Source organism: Pollicipes pollicipes, unplaced genomic scaffold (assembly GCF_011947565.3).
Source record: "Pollicipes pollicipes isolate AB1234 unplaced genomic scaffold, Ppol_2.1 Scaffold_4219;HRSCAF=4965_pilon_pilon_pilon, whole genome shotgun sequence".
Taxonomy (NCBI): domain Eukaryota; kingdom Metazoa; phylum Arthropoda; class Thecostraca; order Pollicipedomorpha; family Pollicipedidae; genus Pollicipes; species Pollicipes pollicipes.
Window position 1 is genome coordinate 26,447,558 of NW_023596448.1, and position 17,924 is coordinate 26,465,481.

Sequence of the window (17,924 nt, forward strand, 5' to 3'; positions counted from 1 at the left end):
AATGCAGCGTGGTTAACGTCAGGTGCCGAATGGTGCTGGGAGGCCTGATGACTGGCATGGCCTGCATCTGCCAGCCGCCTCTTGTCATAAGGAAGCGACCTCGGTGATTACGAGCAAGGCCCCCGTCCGGCTGAGTCGTACTTGAAGTAGGTCAAAAACAAATCGAGCATGAGTGCCCCAGTCCGACCTGACCCTGCCGCCACGCTTTCTTCATGCTCATGTATTTCAACCAATGGTGTGTAAGCTATGCAGAATTCTACACCAATTGCGTTTTGTGCTACAAAATGCAAGTTATTACGGAAGTCAGCCTTGTAATCGAATAGCTTGAGAACGGCGCTAAAACCGAGAACGTGAATGAACGCAAGCATTTCAAACTCGCGGATAAACATGCAAGAACACCACGAGAAGACCAAAATACGAGCCCCTAACGAGATTTGGTTTGGAACACATCCAGCACCGCCGCAGACAACCTCCCGGCAGATCGAAAAGCCACACGTGAGTGTTGTAATACAAACTTTCTATGACGCAATCAAATGGTAGGGTGTTGAGGAGCGTTTTTACTGAATAGAGAAATTTGGTTATCTAAAGTAGTCTTTTCGCCTTGAAAGTATACCAACAGTCGCCAGTCAGTGAGCAAATTTCATCATATCTGACGTTTGATTTAATATCTTCAAATTTGGGGCATTGCCTTTATGCGTTCAACGCGTACATGCATGCGTTGACCAAATGCACTGCAAAAATGTTTCGATGGTGATTAAGCTTCCCGAGGGAAAAGATTTGGCACGATTCAGTCTAACCTGAAAGCGTAGGCACAGAAAAGCTTTAAATGATTTCGAGCACCACTCCATATTCTTTCGGAGGAGTACGCGTTACCGGCCCGGTACCATCCTTTCTCTGCGCAGTCCAGCAAGCGTATATCACTCGTTAAATCAAAGTAAATGGTTCCATCAAATCTGCGAGCAACAAACTTCAAAAGAGAGCATATTTATGCCATTGCCTGCAGGGCAGGGTCTAAACCAGGACAGCGCTGCTCACTATGGGATGACGGAAGTCCGAAATGTTTAACTCTTTGGGCGAGAGACATGCTACCCCACCTAAAAATTGTGTTCAGCGTAACGTCATATGGGGCCAATATGCAAAGCCAGCAAGAGAGTGACTGCATGTCCAACCCGCACCACCATGTCCCATACCCCGCAGCATTCCAGAACGCCCCCGGCGGTGTCGCGATCGCGGCACCAGATGGCAGCACGGAGCCGCGGCGTACGGCCCGTTCCCTCTCCCTCCTGTCCCGGTACTCACGCTCCTGATGCGCGCTGGCCACGTAGGTCATGTCGTCGTGGTGAACCATGGCGTAGCCGCTCCTGTTGACCAGCTCGCTGTCCGAGTAGCCGAGCAGCATCTTGCCCCTGCCGAAACGGAGCCATGTGTGAACGGCAGCAGGCGGGCCGCGCCCAGAGCGGCGTCAGAATCGGGCCCGGTTGGTGCCCCCTTCGCGGCTGGCCTTCCTTTTCGAAGAGAACACCGCACACTTCGTCGCACACCCCCTTGCCCAACGTAAACCGCCACGGTGGACACTTCAGCGTCCCGTGAAGATGTGCATCTGACATTCGAAACCGGCACCCGCGTGGGGTGGCCGAGGACGTCATCCCCTCTGCCACCATGCCCCTGCGCGTGGCTTTCCGTGTCCCTAGAAAGTACGCCCGTGAAAAGAAAACGGGCAAGAGTCTTGGCTGTGCATGATAGTTGTCCAGTTACGCCAAATGCAACGCTAGCCCAACATGCCCGGCACTACGTGCATCTGCTATATAGAGTACCGCTTTGAGTTGGCGAAGAGGCAGCACCGACATGGGATGCACGGCTTTCGCTAGCTTTAAGCCAGTGCCGTATAAGAATCAGTCCAGATGCGCGTGAAGTTGGCCATTGTGAGTGGGCGTGAGGCTGGAAAACGTGATGTGCGGCAAAAATGGAATCTGCCCGTAACGCGTTAACGTAACGCGTTAACTGGTGCTCTGACAGTCTTTTAGGACACTTACGCGCAAAGGCTCCCGCTTTCGTAGAAGGAACCTTCACTCGACAGGATTCTGTTGCTCAGTGATTTAAGATAATGACAAACAGAACTCCATGAGATATCCGATGGCTTCTAACCTTGGACAAATGCTCTGTATGACGAAAGGGCTGCCACTGGATTTACTCATTATCTGCCTGTCACTGCGCTGGTCTACCCGAAGCGGCATTAAGATTAGATTGCACAAGGTTATGGAGCACAACCACACTAACTATCGACAGATTACCGCCCACCAGAACTGATCGGTACCGGCTTCTGGTACCGTGGCACGGCAATCTTACGCCTCTGGTACACGATGCTGGTGGCAGGCCTCGCCTTGAGCCAGAGCAGCCGGCGCTGCGCCAAGTCCTCCGCGAGCTATCGCCATAATCGTCCTGTGATGGCTTTACGTCTCGTCAACCAGAGAAACCTTGAATGCCGCAACCTCTCGGGCTTTTATCCGCCATGATAGCACCAGCACGTGACAGAGGCCAAGCCAGTTGTTCTGTGAATTTGACCACGGGCCCAGGATAGCACCGCATCTTTGCCAAAAAGATCTGGAGATATGTAGGAAGCGGTAGGGTGAAATGTGGGTACATCAATGACAGATTCAGGAAACCAAAGATGCGGTAAAGCTCACAGCTTGCCTCAAGTCTACCCCAGTTCTACCGCCTATCATTTCATAGTTGTGTCCTTTCTGAGGGCTAAACAAAGTGTTTTGGTCACTTTATCCAGCATAAAGCTAACAACGTAAGTCATTCGATTGATGATATGAACGTTCGAGAGCTGGGGCAAAGCACCACAGCGTCGATCCCACGTTTTCCTTTCCATGGAACCTTTTCAAAACGGGCGATAACTTCTATCACAGTTTAAATATGTGCAGCAAAGATAGGTAGCTGAATCACAAAATCGAAAAAAGATCCGGGGAAAACCATCGCACGAGGCCGTAGGAAGCTCGAGCTTCGAGACGGCACTCCCAAGAAGCCTGCCGAGGAAGAGTGTCTCATGCAGCCGCCGGACTAAGGCCGCAGCTCCAAAGCAGCAGCCACAATCCGCAGTTGGAGCCCTCGCTGCCCTTGACCATGGGCGGTCCAGCATCCAGGGCCAGTGCCTCTGACTTCAGAGAAAAACACACCGGCTCCAGGCGCGACCGGGTGCCTCTGCACATTCGAGGACCTTGACGGCTATTTAGCGCCTCCGACGCAGATTGCAACCTCTGCCGGACTAGGCTGGGCTGAGCTGGACTGGACTGGACTGGACTGGACTGGACTGGACTGGACTGGACTGGACTGGACTGGACTGGACTGGACTGGACTGGACTGGACTGGACTGGACTGGGCTGGGCTGGGCTGGACTGGACTGGGCTGGACTGAACTGGACTGGACTGGACTGGACTGGACTGGACTGGACTGGGCTGGGCTGGGCTGGACTGGACTGGGCTGGACTGGACTGGACTGGACTGGACTGGACTGGACTGGACTGGACTGGACTGGACTGGACTGGACTGGACTGGACTGGGCTGGGCTGGGCTGGGCTGGGCTGGGCTGGGCTGGGCTGGGCTGGGCTGGGCTGGGCTGGGCTGGGCTGGGCTGGGCTGGGCTGGGCTGGGCTGGGCTGGGCCTGGGCTGGGCTGGCTGGGCTGGGCTGGGCTGGGCTGGGCTGGGCTGGGCTGGGGCTGGCCGGGCTGGGCTGGCTGGGCTGACTGGGCTGGACCTGAACTAACTGGGCTGGGCTAGTCAGGGACTGGGCTTGGGGCTGGGCTTGGCTGGGCTGGGCTGGGCTGGGCTGGGCCTGGGCTGGTCTGGGGCTTGGCTGGGCTGGGGCTAGGCAGGGGAGCTGGGCTGGACTGCACTGGACTGGGCTGGACTGCACTGTGACTTGGCTGGGCTGGGCTGGGCTAGGCAGGCTGGGCTGGACTGCACTGGACCGGGCTGCTACTGCACTGGACTGGTCTGACTGCACTGGAGGACTGGGCTGGGCTGGGCGGGCTGTGGCTGGGCTGGGCTGGTGCTGGCTGGGCTGGCTGGGCTGGGCTGGGCTGAGCTGGGCTGGGCTGGGCTGAGATGGGCTGGCTGGGCTGGGCTGGGCTGGCTTGCTGCTGGGCTGGGCTGGGCTGGGCTTGAGGCTGGTGCTTGGGCTGGGCGGGCTGGCTGGCTGCACTGGACTGGGCGGGGCCGGACTGGGCCGGGCTGGGCTGGGCTTTGGCGCACTTTGGTCCGCTTTGGTGACGGATCGAAACAAGACATGCAATCGCTCTCGCGCATTGGTGTGTTTTGGCGCCAGAACGAATACCGACATGGCAAACGCAGCCCGATGACAAGCTATTCGGAATGTTATAGTCGTGCACGATATTTTTGAGATGTTAGGCACGACAAAATTCCTTCAAGACCTTCCACACTCAGCCTGCAATGGTCTTCACACTGCTAGATAAGATGACAGAGCACAACCCTGAGCACACGGCCAGCTTCATAAAGTGAAGCTTCCTCAACGTGCCAGGTGGTTGTCACAGTCTTGAAGTAGGGCGACAAACGAGCGAGTGTTGCGGACGCTTTCTACTCACCAGAATAAAGCAGGTAGACATACACAACAACAAAAATGCGTTTTGTCCGCAAACTCTTGGACAGTGCAAACTTGAAATTGTACGATGGCGTAGGCTGTAGCTCCCTTTATGGAACTCATTAGAGGAGTGGCAAAAAAACGACGACCGCAAAAGTTTAATCATGAATCATGTCTCGCTGCAGCGCGGAGGACAGGCTCTTGTGAGGCCTGATGTCTGGAACTTCAGAGCTCACCTGGACATTATGAGTTTAACCAAACCGTGTATTAGGTGAACAGCGTTCGGTAAATGTCATTTTAGATGTGCGGCAGGGCAAACAACAGTGCAGATTCACCTAATTTTACATGCAAAAAATAACTGAGCCTTCAATTTGTGTATGATGGAGTAGTTTACCAATGTACTTAAAACATCCCTTGATATTTCCTGTAACTAGCACCTGCTGGCAAATGAAGAGTTTGTCTTTTCAGCACGAAATCTCACAGCATTCGCAATTACTTTGTGAATTTTTGCACCTAGTTCTGTCAATCTATCATAGTTTTCTAATTTACTTAAAAGCTTGTCATTGACTTCTGGCTCACGTCAGCAGTGACAACAACCAGTCTGCTCTCCAAGTTCTCACCACAGGCATGCCACAAAAGTCCCCCAAAATCTCCCCTCCCTTTCAGCGGCTACTGCCCCCCCCCCCCATTCACTGTTTGGCAGACGTTACACATATGAATTAAAACAGGGCATCACGCACCTCTGATCGATGGAGAGCATGGTGAGGTCCAGCTTGTGCTTGGACTTGAACATCATCTCCTTCTGCGGCATGTCGAGCAACGACGGCGGCCCGAACGGCGTACAGAGCGCGAACAGCGCCAGCACCGGCTCTTCCGACTTGCGGTGCTGACCCTGCAGCACCCGGATCCGGCCGCGGATGTCCAATCGCTGCCGGACGAAGGAATTCCCGTAACCGTTGGGGAAAACACGTGAAGGCAGGCGAGAAGGAGGAGGTGGAATACGGTGGAAAAGAACAGATGGGATTGCTGTTTGTGGGGCACTGAAGAGAGAAGGGCGACCCCACATTGATGTTGACGAATGAACGGAAGTAGAACCAAATAAGATGTTCTTATTCCGGGTTTGACAACCCGTAAAGAATGTTGACGAACACTCCCGCCCATTGGCAATGTTTGCTTACGTAACTCCACGCAGAGTTACCGACCCAACGTGAATCATGTTTTGCTCTCATACTGCCTGCATGCATGTAACGTGCACATTGAGCTGCCACACGTTGTACCCCAGCCTGTCCAGTCAGCTTAGCCGGTCACTCTATTCAATTTTTAGTGCATGAATTAGTCGATGCTATTCGTACGTATATTATCGTTCATTCAATGAATGGCATCCTGCAGTGGTGACTAGCACTCATTAACAGCGAATCATCGAGCCACTCAGCGGTGCACGTGATATGTGACGAGGTCCTCAAAGCCCACACGGGCCTCCGTTTCAGACCGAGCGGCCGTCACACAGCTAAAAAAGGGAGTCGACCGCCGCCAAGCAATAATTGAATTCGATGAACGGCACGATAAATTATCCCGTCAGGAACAGAGAAGCGCTGTGTGGTTACCAATCTGTCCAGGCGGCGGACGGCGCGCCGTCACGGATTGTTACGGGGATAACGAGGTGAGCGATGATGCTCGCCCCGCGCCAAACCGCCCGCCCAGCGCGCCAAACCGCGAACATCCAGCTCGGCTGCGGCACAGTCCACGCGGCGGCGCCGGCAGTGCGCCACGTCCACCTCGCGCCGCGTCGGAGGCGCCGCCTTCAGACGCTGTCGGGAACAGAGTCGGGCCCGACGCGGGCCCGACTCGGGCGCCCGGCGCGAGTCGGGCCCGACGCCGGCCCGACGGGGTCCCGACGCGGGCGCCTCACTTCGCCCGGCGTTGGGCGCCGCCGCCGGGCGCCGGCCCCGCTGCTGCACACGCTAATCGACACGGCTTTCTGAGAACGCCTCAAGGCGGCAGGGCCGGCCGCGCGCGCTAAGACGTCGCTGAAGGTTACGTCGGCCGCCGGCGCGGCTGCGCTGCGGAAGAGCTGCCGCTGTCGCCAGCTCCGCCGGGGAGGGGGAGGGAAGGGCTGCGGAGATGTGCCGACTGTAGGAAGTTGCCCTCGGAAGCCAGCCGGGAAGTCTGCGACAGGCGAACACGCGGGGAAGGCGATCGTGGCACGTGTGAATTGGCTGACGCTTTTCGCTTTAGTTTTTTTTCATTGTTTCATTTATTCGGACATAATCACGGCCATTACGATAAAGGAAGCACAGGCTAGTGCTGAGCCTTGTCGGGCCTCCCACGTGCCTCAAAAGGCTATGGAAACGCCAGAGCAGGAAAAACTGAAGAGATTGTGGGGGCAGGGAAACCGCAGACAACGCTGACATACGTAAGCCCTCTACAGTGCACAGAGTGTCATTTCATATCAAGGCATGACGAAAACCTCCAGATGAATGCATGCCGCAAAACAGTGTAGAGCACGATTTATGCCACCCTCTGCGCACACGTGGCTCGACCAAACAAACCCACGTAAATTGCCGCACTAATCCACCGCGTCAAGCACGACCAGACAACAGCGCCTCTAATGTGAGCGGCGGCCACTCCCTGCCGGCTACACCCAAACAAGAGCGATGAGTTCCCGTCAACAAAAGCAGCGCGGAACGGCAGAAGCGGCGCGCGGCGGCGCGCTCAGCCGGCCTCTGACAAATGCAGATGGATGGCGCGGTTGTGTCATAATTAGTGCCGAGGTCGGGCCTCGGACGATAGTCATGCGGTGGGGCGGAGAGAAGGTCCGAATCGGACCAGACCGGACCGGACTGGAACGGACCGGACCGGACCGGACCGGACCGGAACGGAACGGACCGGACCGGACCGCACCGGACCGGACCGCACCGGACCGCACCGGACCGGACCGCACCGGACCGCACCGGACCGGACCGCACCGGACCGGACCGCACCGGACCGGACCGAAGCGCGAGAGAAAAGAGCAGGGGACCGGGGAGGACGGGCCGACGACCAGGGAGGACCAAACCAAAAGGGACGAAAAAAGGGATCGAACGGACCCCGGACACACCAAACGGAGCGCCGAAAGATCGGGGAGAGCGAGATCTGGTCGAGAGAACGGGATCAGACGCGGCAGAACCGCCAGACTTGGGCGTGGAAGTGCGCGGTCTCGGCAGGTCCACCGACGAGGGGGGCGGCCTGGTCAGGGTGGGACCTGATGGGACCAGATGGGACCGTCGCGTTAGTGGCGCACGGTCGACGACAGCAGGGCCGGAGGGCAGAGCAGAGCCCAACAAAACTCCCAAGCTCGGGCGACCGCCTACAGAATGGACCGCACCCGGACCGCACCCACCAGAGAGCGGACCGGACGGACCGGACGGACCGGGCGGGCCGGGCGGGCCGAGGATCCGCCCAGGACCGGACTGACGTCATGGAGACAGGCTGAAGCTGAGAGTCAGCGGGCACGCTCAGTTCCCAGGGGCGCGGCAGCAGGACCGGACAAATTAAGCCTGAAACATGCGGTAAGACGAGGCGCGACAACTGACAGTGTCGGACGCTCGCATCCGACCCAGACCGGCTTACACCCAGCCCAGACCGGCTTCCACCCGACTCAGACTGACGGCTGCACCTGGTGACCCGCCATGCAGAAGCCGAACGGATGCTTGCTGCCCGAGGAGATATGCGAAGCGTTTGCGGGACGCGCGTTTCCGAGGCGCAAGTGCTGTTCGAAAGGCGTCACAAAGTTGCCGACGCGGCCAGCTCCTCAGGAGCGGGGTCTGTCGGCCTCAGCACCTGCCGGTACCTGCCGGCCTCAGCACCTTGACTTCCATCTCTAGTGTCACGCTCCACCCGCATTCAACCCGCCAATGAGCACCTAGCCCACTTCCCAGTCCTGAACCCAGGCCGGGGACGGCGCCCGCGTGCCGCCGCGGGGTTTCACCCACTGGTGCTCGCGCGTGGCTTCCCCGTCCAGGCGCGACTTCCCTGGGCTGTCCTGGACCGGCGCCGGTACCGCTCGCGCCGCAGCGCGGCTGCAGTCCTGGCGGGGCCTCTCCGCCGGCGGCCACCCAGACCCGCCGTGACGTCATGAAGACGGGCTGGGGCGCCCTCAAGGTCCCATTACACGGCTGCTTATGAGGAAAACAGAGGCGCTCGGGCGGCCGGCACCGGGCGCCGGCGGAAGGCTGCAGGAGTCGGCGAGAACTGACAGGACTGGTGCCGATCACTCGCAGGGGCGAGGCGAGTGGTGAGCGTGATGATGGAGGTGATGAGTGGCGCTGATGGAGCTGATGGCGCTGATGGCGCTGACAGCTGGCTGTTGTGGAAGTTTGAAAGGTGACGAGGACGAGCATGACGAAGCGGGGACCGTTTTGGATGAGGGATGTGACACTCCTGTGAGATGCAGTTTGGGGATCGTCCTGAATGACCGGCGGGTGAATGGTGTGAGTGATGGAGTGGCCGCTGGCGTGAACACCGAAAAGGGCTGATGACGCCGTCACAGATCTCCATTCTGAATCCCGGTCGAAAGCCAATTAATTGCCTGCCGACTGGTCCAAACCAATGGCAGCTGATGATAAGTGATGACGATGGGTGGCTCGGCAGCTGCTTCGCGACGATGGAGTCAGAACTGACAAAACCGACTGCGACGGCCACCGACCTTGACGTAGCACCCGAGTCAACGCACTGGACCTCTCCGCTGCGCGCTAATCCGCGCAGGGCAGCTGGGAGCCGGACCTAGGATGTTCACCGCACCAATACCTCGCCGCGCACATGGTCGCCCCGCCCACGGGTCGCCCACGTGCTGAGGTGCGCGTCCCGGCCTGTGCGGGCTGCGTGGCTGCCGACGCGGCTGGCGGAGTAGGGCGGTTCATGGGAGGCCAGTGGAAGTGTACGGGCGGGACTGGAGGTGGGAGTGGGTGCGGCGCTGGAAGCCCGCGTGGTGGCGTGAGGCGGTGGTCAATAACTGACTGGTAGCCGTGGGACCCCGTTTGTCGGTTAGCGGAAGGTTTTTTCCTGCACACAACGGTTTGCTGGGATGAATTCCCTAGGCAAGAATGCATTACATAATGCGCTATGCTTATTAATTTCAGCACGATGCATTGCTTTATGTATACCATTTTTGAAGCTAACGACGGGTTGAACTGTCTAACAGAATATTGTTGTTCGATTGACGGACGACAGTTGAGGTATTTTCTCCTTATTCGTGCGCCGCCTTTTGCTAAGCTATATACTCTGCGATAAATCTGCATAGTTTTGGCCTAATTTTGGCCCAACAATATGCAAGTTGGCGGCTGTATTTGCTCCTCATAGTGCCGTTCTAGTCTTCGATATTGCAAAGGAAAACAAGACACAGAAGTGACACACTTTCAGATATTTTGCTTTTGTGTGTGTTGAAAGGCAACCTTTAAATCAGTCGTCCCTTTCCTTCGCGAAAGATGAAATTAAGAAACAGTATGGGTGGACCCAATCCTGGTAGTCAGCCGTCACGCAGGGGGTGTAATACCGCATAACCGCACGCCTGCTGGCATGCGGTATGCACCAGAAACGCCAGCATGCCCCACCTGAGAGCACGTGAGCACGTCACACTGGCCCCAGCCGTGCTCTATGATCACCTGTCTGGCCTCCGTCAGCTCGTGACCTCGCCACCCAGGCAGCCGGCCCCGACCGAGCCGCGGTCGACCCCGTGTCGCCGGCAAGGCCGTCTCCGCCGCACCACAACCGGTGACGCCGGCGCCGGCTACAAACGCGTCGCGCTGCAGACAACTGTGGCGCGCCAGGCACGTGCAATCTCAGGGCCGATCGTGGTCCACCGGAGCAGGAGTGGCACGTGCTGTGGTCGCCGTAGCACGCAGCGGCTGGGGTAGGTCAGGGGTGACAGCCTCGGGGCGTCGGGGCGGGCGTCGGCAGAGTCCACCGACTCTACCGCACTCCACCGGGCTCTACCAGCCTCCGCCGACTTTGGCCTGGGACGGCGTGACATGTCAGGGGATGGAGCGTCGCGGAATATCTGCCGACGTCTACCAGACTCCACCGATCTCTGCCAGCAATCCGTGTGGCGCATCAGGGGATGGAGGGCCGCTGGACATGCACCGGCCGTGGCATGGCGAGGGCGCCAGTTGGGATCGCTAAGCCGCCGGATCAGCCACCGGCCGGGATAACCCGAACAGCGACACGAAAGGGCCGGCCGCCGCCCGCAGCTTACGGCGGCGAGCCGAAGCAGCTCAGGGCTTTCCTGTCGACCAGCCGGGCTATCCCGCCCCATCTGGTCCTCAACCGGCCCCGTCAGGCTATCCCGCCCCACCTGGCCCTCAACCGGCCCCATACACGAGTCACATGCTCCTCACGCCACCGCGCGACATGCGACGTGAAGCCGGGGAAACGCGACATCTGCCATGGCCTAACCCGTCCTCCCTCTCGCCGCAGACTGCATTCGCCGTGCGGTTGGTCCGTCTCAGGAGGTGACTGGACGCATCTCAACGTCAGTAAAAAAAAAACTCGCCGGGGGCCCGCGCCGGCCGGCTGAGCGCACACCAGCGGCCCGAGACGCCGTCGGGCCGCTCCGATGCGCCGATAGGCTGCATGAAGGATGACGTGGGTGCCCGTCAAATCGAGCCCTAATGACGACCCGGAAAACCGAGCCGAGCCGGGCGGCGGCCGTCCGATTCCGTCCGATAGGTACGGCCCGCTTCCGGCCGCTCCGTCACCAGCTGTCCGCGGCGCCCCGGCGAGGCCGCGTCGGGTCGGGGTCGGGCTCGGGGTCGGACTCGGGGTCGGGGTCGGGGTGGGGGTCGGGGTCGGGGTCGGGTTCGGGGTCGGGTTCAGGGTCGGGGTCGGGCTCGAGGTCGGGCTCGGGGTCGGACTCGGGGTCAGGGTCGGGCTCGGGGTCGGGCTCGGGGTCGGGGTCGGGCTCGGGCTCGGGCTCGGGGTCGGGGTCGGGGTCGGGGTCAGGGTCGGGGTCGGGGTCGGGGTCAGGGTCAGGGTCAGGTCAGGGTCGGGCTCGGGGTCGGGGGAGGCTGGTGTGCCAATCAGCACGCGGCACGCAGGGCAGGTGTGATGTCCTGTGCTGATTCAGGAGCTAACCCGAACTTCATTACAGGTTTCATCAGACCGCTTGACGCAGGATTTGATGACGCATATAGCTGCTCTCGCGCGAATGGTCGGCTGAGAAGGCAGAAAAACGCAAACATGTCTGTGTCTTTTTGTTTCTTTGCCGTAAATTCGAGGCGTCGCTCGATTTGAGTGTATACGCTGGGTTCTGAAGTTTTTTCAGCCGTCGGGTATCCGAGATCACACATATGGTCGCCAGCCAAGCCAATATACATGTACCGATCACATCCATCATAACGTTCCAGCCACACTAGCCACACCGCCACACTCGACCCCAGCGCTGACCAGCCACAGCAGCTGGTCAGCCGGCCGCGCCTGCTCACCAAGAAGCCGGACGTGTTGTCGAGCAGGCAGCGGAAGCGGACGGTGAAGCTGCGCTCCAGCAGGTGGGCGTTCTCCGGCTGCAGCACCTCCTGCATGGTCATGCTGGCGCGCTCGGCCGGCAGGAAGCCGTTCCACAGGAACTGTCGCTGCAGCTCGTCCCGGTCCTCGGAGTGCACCAGCTCGTACACAGACTGGTGCACGATGTCAGACTGCGGGCAGGGGCGGAGATGGTGTCAGACTGCGGGCCGGGGTGCGGCACGGATAGCGTTAGACTGCGGGCAGGGGCGGAGACGGCGCCAGACTGCAGGCGCGGGACAGGCAGAGGGCACGGCTGACATCAGACTGAGAGCAGAGGGCAGGGCGTTTGGCGAAGGGCGGATGCGCAACATTTCCTATATCAACTGTTGCACGGTGTCAGACTGCAGGCAGAAGCAGAGGACAGGGGTAGCATTGTGATGCCGCAGGCCGGGGCATCACAGAGCGAGCGAGACGCAGGGAAGGGTAACGGGGGCGAGACGCAGGGGAAGGGTAACAGGAGCGAGACTCAGGGGAGGGTTGCGGGAGCGAGACACGGGGGCTGGGTACGGGAGCGAGACGCAAGGAAGGACGGCTGCCGAGATTCCGACGAGGCCCCAGACGGTCGCAATGCAGGATTTGCGGTAGCAATCAGCAGAAATTGCGCCGTGCGCTCGGATTTGCATTGCAGATGAACGTATCTGAAAGATAACACCCCAAATGATCCGTTCCGCGTTTGATAGGTTGTTTACCCGGTGCAGCACTGCCAGACACACCTGTTTTGAATGAGCTCATTCACTCCCTCCGCACCAATCCTTGACCAGTGCACATTTGGAGGCCGTCTGCAGCTGCACATCATAGCCCTTCACTTCATCCGTCCGGCACTCAGTCTGTTGTGATCGCTGATTGATTCGAACCTCCACCGCCACAAACACCGCCCGGCCCGAGCCCAGTCATCAAGCCATCCATCCAGCTCCATCCAGGGGTCTTCGCGCTGGGCGGGGCGTAGCCACATCCGCGCACGGACGGCTCCGTCCTGCCTCTGACGTCACGGCGCCACTCGAGCCGCAGTGTAAACAAACCCCGCCGGGCCGCGCCATTCGCGCGGCAGGGCGCCCCCGCCCAGCAGAGACACCTGTCGGCCGCGGCAGCAAACAGCGGGTGCAGTCGACCGGCCAGAGAAGGGCCCGGCTCGGTGGCCCTTTCTAATTCCCGTTCGGCCCGGAAACGCAGACGCACCAGATCTGATCCGGCCGTCATGAATAATGCGGCTAATAAATTATTTGGTCTCCGGACCGGCCGAGAGGGATTTTAACGATCGCGGCTCACGCACACCACCCGGTCCTAACTGCTCGGGTAACATCGGACTGGGAAATAACGGCGCCCGTGAATTACAGCGCCGGTGCGCGCCAGAAAAACCCCAATTGAAATCGGAGCGCGGGCTCCCGCCGTGCGGGTGCCGGCGCCGGTGCCGGCCGCGTGTCGCTGGCCGGACTGACAGGCTGCCGTCAGCTAAACACCCGGCCGGCGGCCTCGTCACGCCAGGCCTCACGCGACCGCCGGCGCCTCCGCGGGACGTGACACGGGCACGCCGCCTCCGGCCGGCGAGACCCGCCAGGTGGCGCTGCGGTCGCCGGCCGAGGAGCCCGGATCGGGTGTGGCACGTGTCGTGTCCCATCCGCTTTCTGTGAGTCACCGACAGTAAGCCCGTGGTTACGTTCGGGAAGACCGACGAGGGAACGATATTGAGGTTGGAGCCCATGAGCTTGGAGAACAGCCTAACCGATATCCAAAATCCAACCGCCCGCTGAACTTTGGGTACTGATGTTAGAACTTTTAGCAAAGTCAGCGAACAATTCCCATGCATTTTAACTTTCGTACCACCTTTTCCACCACCAGGTTGAGTGTGCGGGTTCAAATGCATGACACGCACTCTCACCTAAAACATTGACAGACCACCCACCGCTCGAGGCCCGACTGCTCGCGCACCACCGCAGCACGAGCGAACCTAAAGACCCGATCGCACTCTGTCTGGAAACTTCCTCAGTTGGTGCGGCAGGAGGGCGAGCCTCTCCTCGTCCGCTGGCCGTGACGAGGGCTGCGGCGGCGCGTGATGAGGACGTCCCGACCCGGCGGCGGCGCCCGCGACAGCGAGCTGGCCGCGCTCACGCCCCGCCGGCCGCGGCCGCTCCGTAATTGCCTGTTTACACGGGCCATCAGCGCTGATCACACTTCAATCGGCGCCACAACGCGGCTCAATGGAGCCTTTTCACACCCGATTCCAGCGGCGGGCGCCCCGCGGCGCGCGCGGCTAGTTCGCGGATCTCCCGCCGCGCGGCGCCAGCGGCGCGGCGCCGGTCGCCGGTGATAAATGCGAGCGGCAGCGCTACAAAAGACGCCGAGTGACCACAAATGGTCGCAATTATGTCACAAAACTGCAGCCGTCATTGCTGAGAGGGCCGAGAAGCGGGGGCGGCGGCAAAAACGGGTGCTAACCGGGTGGCCCCCTCTGCGCCGTCCCTGGCCCTCCGCGACCCACCTCCCCGCCCGATGCGGTCGCTCTCAACCCGCTTCCCGACATTTCGGCCCGTTTGAGGTGTTGTTACGGGCTGCATCCGGGAGCGACATGGCGGCGGCGTGTCCCTGTGACTCGGCCGATGGCAGTGGGCCGTGGGGGGTGGCCGACACGGAGGGGACGCGGCTGGGACCAGCGCTGCGACGTCTCGGGCGCCGCCAGACGGGAGGCAACACGTGCTGGCACACTGACCTTCCGCCAGGCTTAGGGGCCGCGTGGTCCACTCCGAGTCAGCCCGGGCTGTCAGCTGCTGGTCCGGACCGGACAGCAGCCGGACGGCGGCGCACACCAGGCCCATCCCCGTCCCGGACCGGGCACCGCGCCCTGCTCTCGCTGCTGAGCACCGCTCACGGTCGGCGAGCTAAGCTACACTTGGCTCGGCACGAGCCGGAGCCAGCCAGACTAAGGGTTCCGCGCCTCATGATCGGCAAAGTCGGGAGGTGGCAGGGCTTGCCTGTGTCCTTAGCAAAGTACGGACCCCGCAACCCACATCCATCCCCGTCATGACCATGACGTGTCTGGTGACGGCGGTCAGGCCCGTCATAGGGAGCGTTCACCGCCAGCCGCCGTTCCACCACTACTAGCTACTGAGCCGCCAGAAGCTCCCGCCCCCTCCCCGAGCCAGAGACGACAGCCGAGGAGGCATGTCAGCCGTGCTAGCAGACGCCCCCACCGCACCAAAAACACCTCAATTGCACGAGCGCTGCGGCCGCACTGGAGATATCTCAACCGCGCTGTAAGCGTCTCATCCCACCAAAAGCGTCTCAACGTCGTCAGGGGCATTCCGACCGTGCCACAAGTGCCGCCCACCACGTCATGATCCCTTCACCCGCGCCAGACCCTCCTCGCCCTCGCCCGAATGACGCCAGCCTCGTCCGCGCGGTAAATGAAGCCGTCTCCCTGCCGGGAGCCGCGGCGCGCGGGCCGGCAAATGAAGCCGTCCGCCGGGCTCGGCGCGGTCCGGTTCTTGCGCCGCCGGACGCGATGGATGGGCGCTGCCCCCCGCCGGCCGCGGCCGCCGCGCCGCTCTTTACGGCCCGGTAAATCTGTCGACCGCCGCCGCACGCCAGGAGCTGGGCCGGGAGCCGGGCCGGCACGCGCCGGAGCCGACCGGAACCGACCTGGGCCGACTGGGCGCGGACGGGGCGCGGCGGGGGCCGGGAGCCGGGCCGGGAGCCGGGCCGGGAGCCGGCCAGCACGCGCCGGAGCTGACCGGAGCCGACCGGGCCGACTGGACGCGGACGGAGCCCGGCGGGAGCCGGGAACCAGACCAGGAGCCGGACCGGCACGCGCCGGAGCCGACCGGAGCTGACCGGAGCCGACTGGGCGCGGGATCGCGGCGAAGACGATAACGCGATGTTCGGTTGAGCGGAGACAGTCTGGAGAAATCTTATGTTTTGTCAACGACGTGATTTGAGAAGCCTTAGTAAGAAATGTGCATTTTGTGATGTTGGGCCTTGACCAAAGTTATAACGTGATTATTAGAGCGTATATGCGATGACTTTTAGATATCTGAGCGAATATATATATATATATATATATATATATATATATATATAATATCATCGGTAAATGCCGCCTTACTAACAGGGTAACCGTGCCTGCATAGTTTCTGGGATTGATGGGCCCCACGATCACCAAGACTTCTTTTGGCACTGGTGCCGTTTGAATGCGTCTTACTCGGAGTGCTAAGCTCGAATGGCTGTGCCTCGGTGTTCACTGAGGTCACGGCACGGGAATAGCTAGCCCAACGAGGCCGTTTACCCTAAATTTTCGCCTAGCGTGTTGACTCAAATGAATGCGCTTCCGCCCGGCGCATTTACTGTGTTCGGACACGGCGACATGCACGACTTAACGGCCGCCTTTGTACCAGCCGGGCAAAAGGCATGCATGCATATCAGGCTACAAGCACACATTCATTTGGACGAAAATACAGGCCACCCTGGCGGGTTCGGACGTATTTCCGATCGGACATCAGCCAGCGTCCACCACGACTCAGCGCCCGTATTCTCTTCATGGACGGCGGCTGAGCGAGAAAGGGGTGCGACAGCTTCCAGAACAGCCCCGGTCCCAAGGCCCTCCTGTCGCCAGCGTTAATCAGACTGTGTTGACAACCTGAGGGTGGCCAAACTGATTACCGCATTAAAGATTCAGCCGTGTATCGACCAGGCCCGGCTCATCGCGTAAAAGATGCACCGCCCGCCTCATAAGAGTAGACCCGTTCGTATCCGGGCCGGCCGGTCCGGCCGCGGACCGAGCCGGACGGTGCGGCCGCGGGACGAACCGGCCGGGCCGTACCCGAGCCGGTCAAACGGCCGCCAGCCCCGGAATGCGGCGGTGATCAAGGTGCGTCCGCGTGTCGTGAGAAGCAGGTTAGGGGGTGTCACTTTCTGGTGCCGGTCGCCGAGTGTGCTGTGTGTCGTGCTTGGTCCCGCCGTTTTGTCCCGTTCCCACAGCAGCTTGCACATTTCGGCTCTTAAAGCTCTGCATGAACCCGTTTGGAGGGGAGTGGATAAAATCAATGACAATCATTTTCAGCTTTTTTGTTGTTGCTGCGGTTGGATTTTCCCATTCAAGTATTCCTTTATAAATTGTGCATGTTGGCATATTGTGTTTTGAGCGTCGTGAAATTATCACGCAGCCTGCGCATTGTTGCCTGGATCAATTAATATCGTATTTATGTCCAAAGGAGATGCGTCGCTTGCAGCCTCGTGCACAAACGCCGTGTCATGATGACGTTAATGGCGCGTACTGACCGGAATTGCACGTTACTGCAACGCTAGCCGTGCAACACCGGTGTGACTCGATTTGCCTCCGAATGCGCCGTTCTTTTAATCATCTTTTAAAACAATGCCCTCTTCTCGTTTCCGGTCGTAAATTTTCCGCGGTGGGCCGATTAATGACCTGCTCGCAATTAGCAGCAGCGGAGGGGCCCGGACTGGAGCTGTGCGGCGGACAGGCGGGCAGGTCTGGCGGCGGTAGCAGCGGAGGGGTAAGGCTGGAGCTGTGCGGCAGGTGGGCGGGCGGGCGGGCGGCAGGTCTGGCGGCGGCCGTGGCGGTGGCAGCAGCGGAGGGGTACGGCTGGAGCTGCGCGGCGGGCGGGCGGGCGGGCGGGTCTGGCGGCGGCAGCAGCGGAGGGGATACGGCTGGAGCTGTGCGGCGGGCGGGCGGGTCTGGCAGCGGCAGCAGCGGAGGGGTACGGCTGGAGCTGCGCGGCAGACAGGCGGGTAGGTCTGGCGGCGGCCGTGGCGGTGGTTGCTGCCGCGCGGTCCCGGT

The 17,924-nt window shown here is 60.4% G+C and overlaps 1 protein-coding gene across 1 annotated transcript in view; it reads right to left on the reverse strand.

Annotated features, from left to right (window-relative positions):
* Positions 1-1,299: 1,299 nt before the first annotated feature.
* ss (aryl hydrocarbon receptor spineless) overlaps positions 1,300-17,924 on the reverse strand; it is a gene marked incomplete at both ends in the record, with an annotated part of 40,395 nt that continues 23,770 nt past the window's right edge. Inside the window, 3 exon segments of the mRNA XM_037218773.1 lie at positions 1,300-1,406; positions 5,341-5,528; positions 12,058-12,267. Of these exon segments, the coding sequence (XP_037074668.1) occupies positions 1,300-1,406; positions 5,341-5,528; positions 12,058-12,267 (505 nt within the window).